Source organism: Macaca nemestrina, chromosome 7, assembly GCF_043159975.1.
Source record: "Macaca nemestrina isolate mMacNem1 chromosome 7, mMacNem.hap1, whole genome shotgun sequence".
NCBI lineage: Eukaryota > Metazoa > Chordata > Mammalia > Primates > Cercopithecidae > Macaca > Macaca nemestrina.
Genome location: NC_092131.1, coordinates 47,024,200 through 47,039,219, shown reverse-complemented (window position 1 = coordinate 47,039,219; position 15,020 = coordinate 47,024,200). Strand labels below are relative to the sequence as shown.

General features: G+C 37.5%; 1 protein-coding gene across 3 annotated transcripts in view; it reads left to right on the top strand.

Moving 5' to 3' along the window:
* Positions 1–15,020, top strand: part of LOC105473660 (solute carrier family 38 member 6) — a 66,026-nt gene that overhangs the window by 11,192 nt on the left and 39,814 nt on the right. For all 3 annotated transcript variants that reach the window (XM_011727575.3, XM_011727574.3, XM_011727576.2), the window contains exon 4: positions 14,597–14,649. In XM_011727575.3, the coding sequence (XP_011725877.2) occupies positions 14,597–14,649 (53 nt within the window). The remainder of the gene's footprint in view (positions 1–14,596; positions 14,650–15,020) is intronic.

Genomic DNA, 15,020 nt, shown 5'->3' with positions numbered 1-15,020 from the left:
ACAACCAGCAGTCTCTGCCCCACCAGAATTCCATCTTTATCCGTCCTTGTACTTTACTATCTTTGAATAACATTATAAACTTTTATAGCTTAGCTACCAAAAATAGGTTGACGACTCCCATCCGTGCTGCTGAACATATCAGCCACCTCTGATATTGGAGATCTCCATTTAGATGTTCCAGAGGCTTTGTGAGCTCAACATGTTTAAAATTAAACTTATCTTTCATCTTTAATGGCTCAAGTGTGCTCCTCTTCCTGTACCGTACCTCCGTGAATGGTGCCACCAGTTTGTATCTCCTTCACCTCATCCATTCACCCAGTTACAAATTAATTTTGTAAATATTTCTCAGATCTGCCTAATTCTCCTTCCTTATTAGCTGCTGTGTAGATCACGCCATAACCCCTCCCCAGGATTACAGTGGAATTAAATCATAACAGGTATTTAAGGTCATGTCGTTTTAATTCATACAGTTCAAAAGTGGGGGAGAAAATAACTTTAAATAGTGCTGGGTAATCCTGCCTATATTCTACTTAGTGAACATATATTCATCTGGGGACTGAGTGTGAGGTGGGACATATAATAATGCTGCTCCCTCTGTTATGTATTTTTTCTTTAAAGATAACTTTTTCTTTTTCTTTAAGACAAAGTCTTGCTCTGTTGCCCAGGCTGGAGTACAGTGGCGTGATCTTGGCAAACCGCAACCTCCGCCTCCTGGGTTCAAGCAATTCTCATGTCTCAGCCCTCTGGCATCTTAAGAGACTTCCTATGAGTTCCTGCCTCCAAACTTTTTTTTTTTTTGAGACGGAGTCTCGCTCTGTTGCCCAGGCTGGAGTGCAGTGGCGGATCTTTGCTCACTGCAACCTCCACCTCCCGGGTTCAAGTGATTCTCCTGCCTTAGCCTCCTGAGTAGCTGAAATTACAGGTGCCCACCACCACGCCCACTAATTTTTGTATTTTTTAGTAGAGACAGGGTTTTACAGTGTTGGCCAGGCTGGTCTCGAACTCCTGACCTCAGGTGATCCACCCACCTTGGCCTCCCAAACTGTTGGGATTACAGGCGTGAGCCACCGCACCTGGCCAGATAACATTTTTTTAGCATACTGTCTTCATGGTATTGTTTTAAGAGATTTGCATGTATTATTCTCACAATAGCAATATGAGGTAGAAATTGTTATATCCACTTCAGAGATTAGGAAACTGATGCACTGAGTGATTAACTAGCTTGCTTAAGGTTGCACAGCTAGCTAGTTAGAAGAGCTAATATTTGATTTAGGCAAGCTAACTCCAGAGTCCACTTTCATAACACTGTGCTGCCATTTCCCCACTATTATAGGAACCTGGAAGCTTATTTTCTGGAGAAGGTAAACTAAAAGGACTCAGCAATCATAGATACTAGGTGTAGTTAAGGCCAAGATCACCTTACTGAAAACAGGGAGATTGAGTGAAAGTCTACTAACTGAAGAGAGTCCCAGTTAGTAGGAGTTCTGAGATTGCTGGCAGCAAGTCTTCTACTTTCACTTAAGAGATTAGAGGAATATTTTCAACAGAATTTCTCCTGCCCAAGAGAAAAGACCTACAGGTAAAAATAGTTGAGGGCCCTTCAAGAAAGAGCTGAGTACCTCCTGTTTAATCATCATAGAGTAAAGCCTACCACTCAATAAGCCTCTTCTGTATACGCAGAGCTTCTATTTAGTCTTTTAATGCATCACACTTATGTCAAGAGATAGCCAAGTATCACCAGATATTTCAGGAAAATCTTTAATGTGAAAGATACATACTAAAACAGCCACATACACGCACACAAGCCAATAATGGGATATCTCTGCACGTGTATTAGAATGGCAAAAATCCAAAACACTGACAATACCAAATACTGGTGAGGATGTGGGACAGCAGGAACTCTCATTCATTGCTGGTGGGAATGAGAAATGGTACAGCTACTCTGAAATACAGTTCGGCAGTGTTTTAACCAAGCTAAATATAATCTCGTCATAGGATCCATCAGTAGTGCTCTTTGGTATTTACCCAAATTAGTTCAAGACATATTTCTAAACAAAAACCTCCATAAAGATGTTAATAACAGCCTTATATTTACCAAAATTTGGAAGCAACTAAAATGTTCCTCAGAAGTGAAAGAATTTTAAAAACTGATATATTTGTACAATGGGATGTCATTCAGCACTAAGTAGAAATGAGGTGCTGGAGCCTTGGCTCACCCCTGTAATCCCAGCACTCTGGGAGGCTGAGGCGGACAGATCACCTCAGGTCGGGAGATTAAGACCAGCCTGACCAACTTGCAGAAACCCCGTCTCTACTAAAAATAGAAAATTAGCTGGGCATGGTGGCACATGCCTGTAATCCCAGCTACTCAGGAGGCTGAGGCAGGAGAATCACTGGAACCTGGGAGGCGGAGGTTGTGGTGAGCCAAGATCAAGCCATTGCACTCCATCTTGGGCAACAAGAGCAAAACTCTGTCTCAAAAGAAAAAAAAAAAAAAAAGCCAGGCATGGTGGTGGGCACCTGTAATCCCAGCTAGTCGGGAGGCTGAAGCAGGAGAATAGCTTGAACCCCGGAGGTGGAGGTTGCAGCGAGCTGAGATCGTGCCCTTGCACTCCAGCCTGGGCGACAAGAGCGAAACTTTGTCTCAAAAAAAAATACCCGGCCTGTTAGCTCATGCCTGTACTTCCAGCACTTTGGGAATGAGGCATCAAGCCATGAAAAGTCATGGAGGAATCTTAAACGCATATTATCCAGTGAAAGAAACCGTATGATCCAGCAATTCCTCTTCTGGGTTTATACCCAAAGGAAATGAAATTGGTACCTTGTAGAGATATCTGTGCTGCCATGTTCATTGCAGCATTATTCACGATAGCCAAGATAGAGAAACAACCTAAGTGTCAGTGAGTGGATAAAAAATTGTGATGTGTATGTGCAATGCAATGTTGTTCAGACTTAAAGAAGGAGATCCTGCTATTTTCAACAACATGAATAGACATGGAGAACATTATGCTAAATGAGCCAGACACAGAAGGAAAAATACTGCATGATCTCACACTCATGTGGAATCTAAAAAAGTCAAATACATATGAACAGAATAGAACAGTGGTTATGTGAGGGATGGGAAGATGTTCATCAAAGGGTATAAAGTTTCAGTTATGTAGGATGAATAAGTCTACAGAGCTAATGTACAGCATGATGACTATATTTAATATTGTTTACTGAAAATTTGCCAGGAGAGTAGATTTCAGGTGCTTTTACCACAAGGAAGGAAAGAAGGGAGGAGGAAGGGCGAGAGGGAAGGAAGGGAGGGAGGAAAGAAAAGATAACTATGTGAGAGGGTAGATATGTTAATTTACTTGACTCAAGTAATCATTTCTCTATGTATTTCAAAACATCATGTTGTACACCTTAAATGTATATAATGAAACAAAAAAAATCTGAAAAGGCTACATACTGTATGATTCCAAGTATGTGACATTCTAGAAAAGGCAAAACTATGCAGAAAATGAGAAAGACCGGTGGTTGCCAGAGTTTAGCAGAGGGAGCGTGAATAGGCAGAGCATCCTCACCTTTAGGGCAGTGAAATGAATCTGTGTGATACTATAATAGTGGACACGTGTCATTATATATTTGTCAAAACCCACAGAATATACAGCACCAAAAGTGAACCCTATAATGTAAATTATGGACTTTGTGTGATAATGACATGTCAGCGTAGGTACTTTGATTGTAACAAATGTACCACTCTGGTGCAGGATGTTGATTTTAGGGGAAACTGTGCATATGTGGGGGGCAGGAGGTATATGGGAACTCTGTACTTTCTGTTCAACTTTGCTGTGAACCTAAAACTGCTCCTAAAATTATTAAAGAAAACACAAATAAGGAAAGAAACAAACTTAGAGGAAAAGAGGAAACAGACAATACAAGACCAGGTGAAAACTTAAAAAGCTATATTTAATAACTTTAGAGAACTAAAAGAAGATACTGCATTCTTGAAACAAAAACAACAAATTATAAAAAGCATATATTCAGAAAACACAGAAGTCCTAAAAGTCAAAATTAGTTCAGTTGTTGTGTTGGGAAAGTTACAGAAGTTTCCTGGGGGTGGGAAAAAGAAAGCTTGAAAATGGGAGAGAAAAGATAAGAAAATTAGAAGATCAGTCCAGGAAGTCCAATATGCAAATAATAGAAATTCTGCAACAAGAAAAGAGTAAAAGGGATGGTAGAAAATTATTAACAAAATAATACAAAAAAATTGGTGTAACTGAAGGAAATTAGTTTCAAGATTAAAAATTTTCCTCCTAGTGTCCAGTATAATACTTGTAAGATAATTGTTACCAAGACATACTGTGAATGATCAGAAATCCAGTTATATAGATACTATTCTAAAAGCTTACAGAAAGAAGGAACAGACAACACAAAAAAATTTCATACAAAGAATGAAGAACCACAGTAGTGAAAGTCTTCCTAGGAGCAATAGTGTAAACTAGATATCTTTAAAATAATACCTTCAAAAATCTTGGGGAAAATGATTTTAATATAGAATTCTATAACTAGCCAAACTATTGCTTAAGTGTGAAGTTTGAACAATGGCATTTTCATATATGCAAGGTCTCAAAAATTTTTATTCATGCTTACTTAGCAAACAGTAGAGTATACCCTTTACCAAAGTTAGAGAGTAACAAAGAAACAAGGAATCTGACACAGGAAAGAAGTGGAGGGAATTCCCAGGACGTAACTGAGCAGCAGATCTAAGCACCATCTACAGATTGGAGTTGTGAGGTTTTTTGTGTTTGGGGGAGGGGATGTTGAGATGGGATCTCACTGTGCTGCCCAGGCTGGAGTACAGTGATATCATCTTGGCTCACTGCAACCTCCACCTCCCAGGCGCAAGTGATCTTCCCACCTCAGCCTCCCGAGTAGCTGGGACTACAGGTGTGCACCACCACACCTGGCTAATTTTTGTACTTTTTGTAGAGATGGGGTTTCACCATGTTGATCAGGCTGATCTGAAACTCCTAAGCTCCAGCCATCTGCCCGCCTCAGCTTCCCAAAGTACTGGGATTATAGGTGTGAGCCACTGCCTGGCTGGAGTTGTTCTTTTCACAAAGGCACAGTCCTCGAGCTAGGTCATGCTTGCCCTCAGGATTGTGTTCAGGATGGAAACTTTTCTTATTCTTCTGCATAAAGGGATTGTCTTCCTCATTTGTCAGTCTAACTCTTAACTTGTATTAACAGTGCTTGAGTAGATTAGCAGTCAGGCCAGACTATTAAAAAAGTCTAAGAATAAAATAGGGATTGAACCAAGGTAGTAATAAGGTGAATAAAAGAAAGAAACAGGTTAACAAATGGTGAGGTTTGGCAGAATTACAGTTGAGAGGAGCTGATATCTGAGTAAATGTGGACAATAAAGGAGAAGGAGATGTCTAGTGTATCTCCTAGGTTTCTGGCTTGGGCCACTGGATTAATGATAGTGTCATCAATGAAGATGGGAACACAGTAGGAGGAGGTTGTTCAAAATAAAAATGAGTTCAATTTTGGACTTTGAAGTATATGTAGGTGGACAGGGCTTAGAACTGAAGCACAGGATAGAAATTCATTCATTCAATACTCTTTTTGTCTACTAATAATAAAGAGATAAATAAGAACCAGTTACTTCCCTGAAAAAGCTCATAGTCTAATAGGAGAAACAAATATATAAGCAAATAATTTATAATGTAGTGTGATCAATTTAACAGTTTAAATATGTATAAGGTAGAGTGACATCTCAGAAGAGAGAGTGACTTTGAAATGGACAGGAGGCAGGGAAATACTGAGTAGAAGAGGGTGGTTCCCCAGCAAAGGCCCCTACCCCCCAAGCCTGGAAACCCATGGCCCTAAATGGGAACAGGCATTTTTGTTTTCATATCCAAATGTTGCCTTTTGCCTGCCATCCCTGCCATCCTGTACCCATATAAACCCCAAATTCCAGGTCCACAGACAGATGAGCAGACAAACAGAGGAGCAGAAGAGAAGCACGGTAGAGGAGAGAAGAGAAGGAGTGTTTGAAAGTCAAGGGAGGTCGGCTGGGGACAGCTGGAGAGGAGATCAGCCATGGGACAGCCGAACTCCAGGGGAAGATCATCTTCCCACTACATCCCCTTTCCAGCTCCCCATCCATCTCACTGAGAGCCACCTCCATCACCTAATAAAATTCCCACTTTCACCATCCTTCAAGTCTGTGTGTGACCTGATTCTTCCTGGACACAGGACAAGAAACCAGGTACGAAGAGGGCACTGAGCTGGTTAATACTTAATCTGTGGATGGCAGAGCTAAAAGAGCACTGTAGCATGCCCACTGGGGCTTCAGGAGTTGCAGCCACCTACTCCTAGATGCTGCTGTGGGGCTGGAACCCAAAAGCGCTCTCCCCAGCTCCTACACCTGCTGGTCTGCAAGCTCCCCCTCCTATAAGGGGTTTGAGAGTGCAGCAGCTGAACAGAACAGAAGAGCCGCACCCCTGTCGCAGGCTCTGCCCTTCATGGGGGGTCAGGGGACTCTCACGTTTCAACTTGCCCTTAGTTGGAGGGTGAGGGTCAGTAAATGTTAATGGAGAACTAAACTGAAAAGGAATTTGACTAGCAGACAACGCAAGAGAGAATATTCCAGCATGTGCAAGGATACAAAGTCATATACTGCATATTGTATTCAAAGTACCAAAAATAGTTTACTGTTATTAGTAGTACATAAGGTACAAAGGAGAAAATTAAACTGGAGGGTTAGACAAGTCTTGGATCCTAAGGAATTTATAGTTTTTGCTGAAGTAGTGAGAAGCCACTGAGGTTGTTGAAAAACAGTGAAAGTGTAGATACTGGAATTCCCTGTTGGTCGCTTCCAAAGAGAATTTTGGTCCTTGCTAGTGCCCAGAACATAATCTCTTTATCTGGCAAAGAGAATGTAGTCTTCTGTCTTCCTTTTCCTAAAGAAGGTTACGATTATTTTATGAAGATTGTAATTTCTAGTAATGATAATGGAATAAAGAAGGAGTGAAATGGCCTTTGTGTGCTCCTCGTTTTTTTTTCTTTTTTAAGGCAAAAAGGTTTTAAAACCCTCTGGAGCAGTGATTCTCAGTACCTTCTTTTTATAACAAACGTTTTCTAAATGCTACCCTTACTGTATGAAGTAAAATTCCCATAGGTATTATACCCTACTGCAGTGAGCTGAGTAATGCTTCCCCAAAAGGTAACCACATCCTAGTCCTTGAAACCTGTAATTGTTACCTTATATGGCAAAAAAAGAACTTTGCAGATGTAACTGAGTTAAGATGTTGAGATGGAGAGATTATCCTGGTGGACTCTTAACTTCAGTCATGTGTATCATGGAAGGAATATCATAGACAGAGGAGACGCAGGCAATATGACCTCTGAGGCAGAGATTGGAATGACATGACCACAAAGCAAGGCATGCCAGCAGCTACCAGGGACTGCAAGAGGCAAGGAATGGATTCTTTCTAGAGCCTTCAGATGTGTGGCCCTGTGGACACCTTGATTTAGACATCATGAAACTGGTTTTGGACTTCTGGACTTCAGAACTGAGAGAGAATAAATTTCTGTTGTTTTAAGCCATGAAGTTTGTGATAATTTCTTACAGCAGCCCTAGGAAACTAATATACTACTTACATAATAATAATGCCATAACAATGAAATAAAGACACAAAAAGTAAATGTTAGTGATGTGACTTTCCATTTAGGAAATGATTTTTGGCAAAGCTCCAAACAAAACAAATTATAGTCTTTTCTGCATTTACATGGTAATTGTATTTCTGGATAATTTAATGTATATTCAAACCATTAACCATTGTTTGTAGCATCTACCATGTGCTTGACACACAGAGTATTTAATAAAAGCTGGATACATGGGTGATGAATAGATGGATGTATTAAAACTACAAAGAGATTACATAAGTTCCAAAGTAAATATGCAAGGCAAAAATTATGTGTAGTCAATATCTTTAAAAATTCTTGGCCAGGACCGGCGGCTCATGCCTGTTATCCCAGCACTTTGGGAGGAGGAGGTGGGTGGATCACGAGGTCAGGAGTTCACGACCAGCCTGCCTAACATGGTGAAACCCTGTCTCTACTAAAAATACAAAAAATTAGCCAGGCGTGATGTCGGGCGCCTGTAATCTCAGCTACCCGGGAGGCTCAGTCAGGAGAATTGCTTGAACCTGGGATGCAGAGGTTGCGGTGAGCCGAGATCGCTGCCGCTGCACTCCAGCCTGGGTGAAAAGAGCAAAAACTCCATCTCCAAGGAAAAACAAATTCTTTACATAGCTTATCAAATATAGTGTGTTCAATATCTATATGACATACTGGACACTGACACATACCATTTCTCAATAAAGAGCTGACAGCCTTCTCCCACCATTCCCCCACCATCGTTTGGGTATCCTATGAAGGACATGAGTTGTTTTAGGGGTATAATACTTTGAGATGCTCTCACTGTGACAATCACAGAAGAACTAAAACTGACTGAAAGGCAATAGATACGATTCCCATTTCAAAGCTCACCGTGGACATTTTCTTATGGTTTGGAATGGTAGTGAGCTGTCCAAACTATATTTTGATCTGTTTTTCTTCTTTTGATCAGGGATCATAGTTCAGTAAACCCACAGTTAAACTAAGTGGGCTGCTTATATGGGTCTGTCTAAAGTGAATTAGTGTACTTGTCTCATCCTTCTTATTAATGAGTGGTTCTAAACTGTACTTGGTATTTCTCCCATGGGGCATTTGGCTATGTCTGGAGGCATTTCTGATTGTCACAGCTGGGGATTGGAGAGGGCAGGGTGAGGCAAGGTGCTATTGGCAGCTAGTGGGTAAAGGCCAGGAGTGCTGCTAAACATTCTACAATACACAGGACAGCGCCCAACAACAAATAATAATCTGGGCCCAAAAGTAGTGGCAAGGTTGAGAAACCCCGGCAACATTATGTGTGTGCTCCCCTTGTGTAGTGATTCCTTTGTAGTGTTTGCCTTGACATTAGGTTAAGTGTTCCCTTAAGCTGAATTTTTTGTTATTGAGTTGTAGTGAAGGATGGGTGTGAATCTCTGCAGGGTTGAACATTTTTACATTAACCTTTCCTTTTTATTTTTATCAGAAGTAATATATGGTCACGTGTGTGTGTGCATGTGTGTGCGCACTTATGCAGAACTTAGAACAGTTCCCCACCCATTCTTCCCTAGTTTTATCCTGTTTCCCAGAGTTAGCAACATTTAAAGAGTTTTGTTTTTAATTTTTTTGGCGATTGCCTCTCTAAGTCTAAATAATAGCTTTTGGTTATTTATTGCTTTAAGAGAATATCTATTGACTCTTCACTGCAAAAGGTTAGCAAAAGCTCAGCTACACTAATCCCTCCCCTTTTCCCTTCTAATATTCATTAGTTTATATTCGATTGTTCTTTCATTGATTATTTTGTAACTCTAAATAATATATAAACATTTAATTTTGTTCCATCAGCTTTAGTCAGTATCTTCTTATTTTCTGCCTTTATTATACTAGTGCTTCTGTTCTTTCTTTCACCTTCCTGATTCCTATAGTCTATCTGCTGTACCTTTACATTGTCAGATTAACAATATTTACTTTCTGTTTTATAATTATATTTGTTTGTTTTTATCCATTGGTTGAGGCCAAAAGTTGAAAACTATTACCAATGTATAGGATATAACTGTAAATATTGTTCACTGAAGAGCTAAGTAGTGTACTGAGATCCCAGAATCATCTCTATATATGCAATATCACATCCTCTGTGCCATGTGAAAGAATGTTCCTGGTATTCTAGCATTCTGTTTTCTGTGTTGGGTGTTTTAAAATCATGCCACATTCAGTTGGCATGTTGGCATTTAAACACATACTAAGAAAGATCAGAAGTATCAAATGAGATTGCATAGTGAATATTAAAAAATGAATGACCTGCATGGACAAATAATACAAAAAAACAAAAAAACAAAAAAGATCAGAGGAAAATGGTAGAAAACACAAGAAAGACAAGAATTTCAAAATAATAAGGGTACATTCCCAATGGCTAGCTTTCTGAGAGTTGAACTGTATTTGAATAACTCATGTCCCTCAATCCAGATCCAAAGATAATATTGCTGCTGCTGAAACTTGGGCTCTGTACTATGACCAGAGTTTATTAATTGTCCTGTTTCATTGAGGAAAAAATGCAAAGCAGACCAGAACACTGGAATAACTAGCTGGAAATATTCCACTATTTCATGGGAAGCAGCTTTCTAAACGATTCCTGTGGAGGCCAAACTCTTGCTCTCGCCAAAATATTATAGCATTAAAGTGTGCCTTGATGGTACATTAAGGAAGAAATTTTCCCTAAATTTACTTGATTAAGATTTATAGCCTTTGTGCTCCCACAAAACATAGCATTGATTTCTTTAATATCAAAAAAAATTCCTAAAATAAACTGCTAATGATTGCTTTCAGTCATTTGTTTACTTAAGGTGGGTCATGCCAAGTACTGTTTGTATGAATTCTTGTAAAAGACTGAATTAATTTTGTAATTGTCATAATTACTGTTATTCCTCTTCTGTAGGAATATGCTATTAATGTGACTGGTCATCGCCACATCTTATTTTTGTATCTCTCAAAACATCTTTCTTAAAATATTGATGGTAGGAAGGAGCTGAAAAAAAATCTCCTATTAGTAGACCAAGCAATACTTCAATTACTAAACACCAGAGAAAATTAAAATTACAGCTTAAATAAAACCTATCAGATATTTGGTAGAGAAAATGGAACTGCACAAAAATATGGTTTTTAAAAATAAAGTTCTGCCACTTGTATTATATTCATTATAGACTATTAGAAACCCTTCCCTGCCAAAAAAGAAGAAAGAAAAAAAAGTTTGTGACGATTTGTAATTCATTTTAGTCTTTTTATGTATTTTTTCCACCTAAAATAATATTGGCTTTTTAATATTATAAATATAGTTTTCCATGGCTACATATTATTCTATCAAAAATATCTACCGTAATTTATGTAACCACTTTCTCATTGTATTTAGATTAGTTTTGTTTTTCCAGTTGAAACAATACCCCCTGAGTATCTTTGCATATAATGATTTCTCTTGATTTTAATTTTACTTAAGACAAGCTCTTAGGGGTCAAATGTTTTAAATATTTTAAAGGTTCATTGTTCAAATTGCATTTCAACAGTCAATACCAGTTTACACTGTTTTCAGCATTTTAAGAAATTGCCCAAATGACAGAGTCGAATTTTAAAAGTATTTCCCTAGTATTGATTTGGTTTATATGCTGAGATGCTCCAGATTTTTTGTTGTTAAAAAGTGAGTATGTGGAGCTCGAACATTTGGCTGGCTATGTACACATTTTATTTAGTAAAGCCTCAATGTTAAGCAAGAAGCCATTACTCATATTTATGTTGTCTCAGGCGTGGAAAAGTGCTTCAATTTTTGCAACATAAAAGAAGTCTGATGGCAGTGACAGAACTGAATGACTAGTTAGATATGCTGACTGGAAAGCTAGAATTAGGATTTGACCATTGTACTCAGTCTCCATTTAAGAGCCTAATGGTTTTTTCTTCTCAATTTGTAAGTTTGCTGCATTTACAGATATTTTTATAAATCTAAAAAATAATAGACCCAGAGAGCAAGTTTGAGATTACTAAAATGTATACCATTACTGTCAGAGTTGCAGTTCAAGCTGTCTTCGTTAAGCTGTTAGTTTGATTACATTTTCTCGAACAGTAAGTGTTGTGTTTTAATTTTTTTAATTAAAAATAAATGTTTAATGTTTTAAATTTTAGGTAATTGAAATACCAATTCTTTTTGGAATCTTTCAGTGTTATGGTTTTGGTTTACAATAAAGGTATTTGCTTGCTACGTTTACTAAATATACTATCTATACTTCATTTTGTTGCATAAAAGTAAAACACTCCGGTTAGCCTTTTTGATGGGTTAATTACCTGGATGGCTTGCTTACTGACAGAGAAACTGATGCAAAATAGGTCATTTGAAAAGCAGGTGTTTGATATATCCCCATATGTAACACTGAAAAGCCTCTTTGCTCTAAATTTTTGGAAGAGAAGCTTTCTTAAGAAAGAATGGACTAGATGCAGTGGCTCGCACCAGTAATCCCAGCACTTTGTGAGGCCGAGGTAGGAGGATGGCTTGAGTCCAGGAGTTTGAGATCAGCCTGGGCAACATAGTGAAACCCTGCCTATACAAAAAGTAAGGAATGAAAAGTTAGCCTGCGCTTGGTGTATTTGCATGTGCCTGTGGTGCCATCACCTCCAGGGGCTGAAGCAGGGGGATTGCTTAGGCCCAGGAGTTCAAGGCTGCAGTGAGCTATGATTGTGCCAGTGCACTCCAGCTTGGGTTACAGAGCAATATCCTGTCTCAAAAAAATAAGAATGTACATATTTAACTGTAATGTAAAACGGATGCTGAAAATGAACACTGATATTTCTTTAACCTCGTACCTCAGAGTGACATATCAGAGCTGCTCTGGAGACTTGGTTCATATAACATAATATGGAACCAAATTACCTTCTCAATGCCAAATTGAAGATAATATGTACATAATTTCCAGGTTTAATATATATACCAAGGCTTTGGGATGTTAAATATAAGGAATGGTACCCATGTATAACATTATCAATTAAGCTTAAGAATATTAAATATTTGTTGAGTAAAATAATTATTAATTTTTGAGATAGCTTTTACTTTAGAATATGTGATTTGAAAAAAAAAGAATGTTGGCATTTCACATAGGAAGAAAAAATTCCAGTTCTTATTTTTGTAACTTATGTTTTAAAATATGTCTAAAATCCACCCCTGTAAAGTTATTAAAGTCTTTTATTATTAAAGCATAAAGTTTTCTACTCATAAATCAAATTGTATATCTCAAAAGCTAAATTGCCCATGTACATTGTTTAGCAGTATGTAAATACATTGTAGAAAAGAGCTGTATCATTCATGAAGTTTCCAAATTCTTTGATCAACTCTGATAATAAAGTTAAAACTTGTGTTCTTAATTAGTAAAGCTCCTTATTTTTTCAGCATTCCACTGATTTCTTTCTAACTTTGTAGTAATAATAGGTAAAGACTATATTTGGCTTAAAAAATGCTTATTTTTACGTACATAGAGGTCTTTGATTATGAAAGTGCCAAGGAGTTTTTTTGTTTATACAGTGGGGGGTGAAAGAAAACCCATGTATATCTTGAGAAAATTTGTTGGAACTGGCTTTGAGAAATGATGAGTCAAATCTTTAACTCAATAAAAGATGTGTATTGCTGTACCAAGCCTTAGTATCTGCTATTCTCTTTGGTGTAAGCACTTTTCAAACTATAGGATTAAACAAATAGTAGCACCACTCGTTAAAACATGAAGCTATATGATCTAAAGACACGGTTTGGTTATTTTATGAGCCATTTAATTTTCATTTTTCTGTGACCACATTTATTAAACATGTGACTTGAAAATGGAATACTCTTTTAGGATGAAAAAATAAAATATATGCCCTGATAATTATGGGATAAGAGTATTATTTTTTGTGAACACATTTTCAGCATTCTAGGCACCTGGAGAAGTGAACATCTCTGAAAGTATCACACATTTATACTTTAACTTTATTTACATATCCAGTTTTTAGAAACCATTACCAATGAAACATGTGGACAATGTGGTATGCAAGTACTGTATAGTGAGAAGCGAGGATGTTCTTGAGTAATTGTTCCATTTGAATTAATCCAGCATGGGTAGTTGTTAGACAACCATGAAATGTGCTAAGCTTTACCTATTCTAAGAGGACTCTATCCTTACAGACCATAAGCGTTCAAAAGTTTTCAAAAAAAAAAAAAAGGTTACTTCTGCTTTAAATTTAGTCTGCCATTCAATAGCAAAATAAGGCAGGTGGATTAAACTGCTAGAAGTATGCAACGTTAGTATTGAGAGCGTTTAAGCAACTTAAAATCTTCAGAATGCCTAAGATCACAAATTTACCCATGACCAGCCTACACAGATTAACTTAAAATACATACAGAGAGATGTCAGATAGATAGAGGTGATAAGTTGGTGACCAAAATTACATTAATCTGCATGTTGACATTGGTTACCTTATATTGATTAGAAACTTTTGCTTAGTAAAAAGGGGAAATAATTTTTAATATGTGCAGCTTGAGAGAGAGAATCTTTCAGAAATGAGATGTATTAGAGAAACATAATGAAAGAGTCGGTGATTTTTTTAAAAAGTAAAAAACCATCACTACTGAGTAAAAAGACATGTTCTACAAAGACATCTGAAAATCATAGGTGTTGTGGTTTATATTTTGGGATGAAAATTGAAGATTTGATGAAAATTACCAAAGACTTCTACATAAATTGCTAATTAAGCCCAATCATCTTTTTTACTATTGCCTTTATTTGAGGATGTTAGGGAGAATTTTCTCATTTTGTGTTTAGTCCTGATTGGTCTGGATCATAAGAATTATACTGTAATTAGTTTGTAGTAGTAGAATTAATTTTCTTCTCTTTAGGACCTGACACAAATAGTTTTGTGTAAAAGTGAACGTTGTAATTTCTCTTAACAGCTGTAACATCTTATGAAGATCTTGGACTCTTTGCGTTTGGATTACCTGGAAAGGTAATTTTTTTTTCCTCCTTATTGTGTCCAAAACCCAAAGTGGCATTTTTCCTTTGGTTTCAAGTTAAAAGAGACAAGTATATATAAAAGGAAGACATTAGAGGAATAAAAGGAAACTAAAGTGAGAAAAGAGAGAATGATGGGAGCAGGCAGAGAAAGAGAAGTCTATGTGTCCTTCCTAAAAATGCATCAATACATTTAATTCAATGCTTGAATCTTTTAATATATTTCATCCTGATAAAGTAGCACAATGACTTGAGTGACTTTAAAAGAGTAGCAATAACCTGTTTTAAGTTTTATTAATTTTGATTATGTACTCATATGAGTAAACCCTCATAAAGACAAGAGAAGAAAAGCAACATCAAATTCAA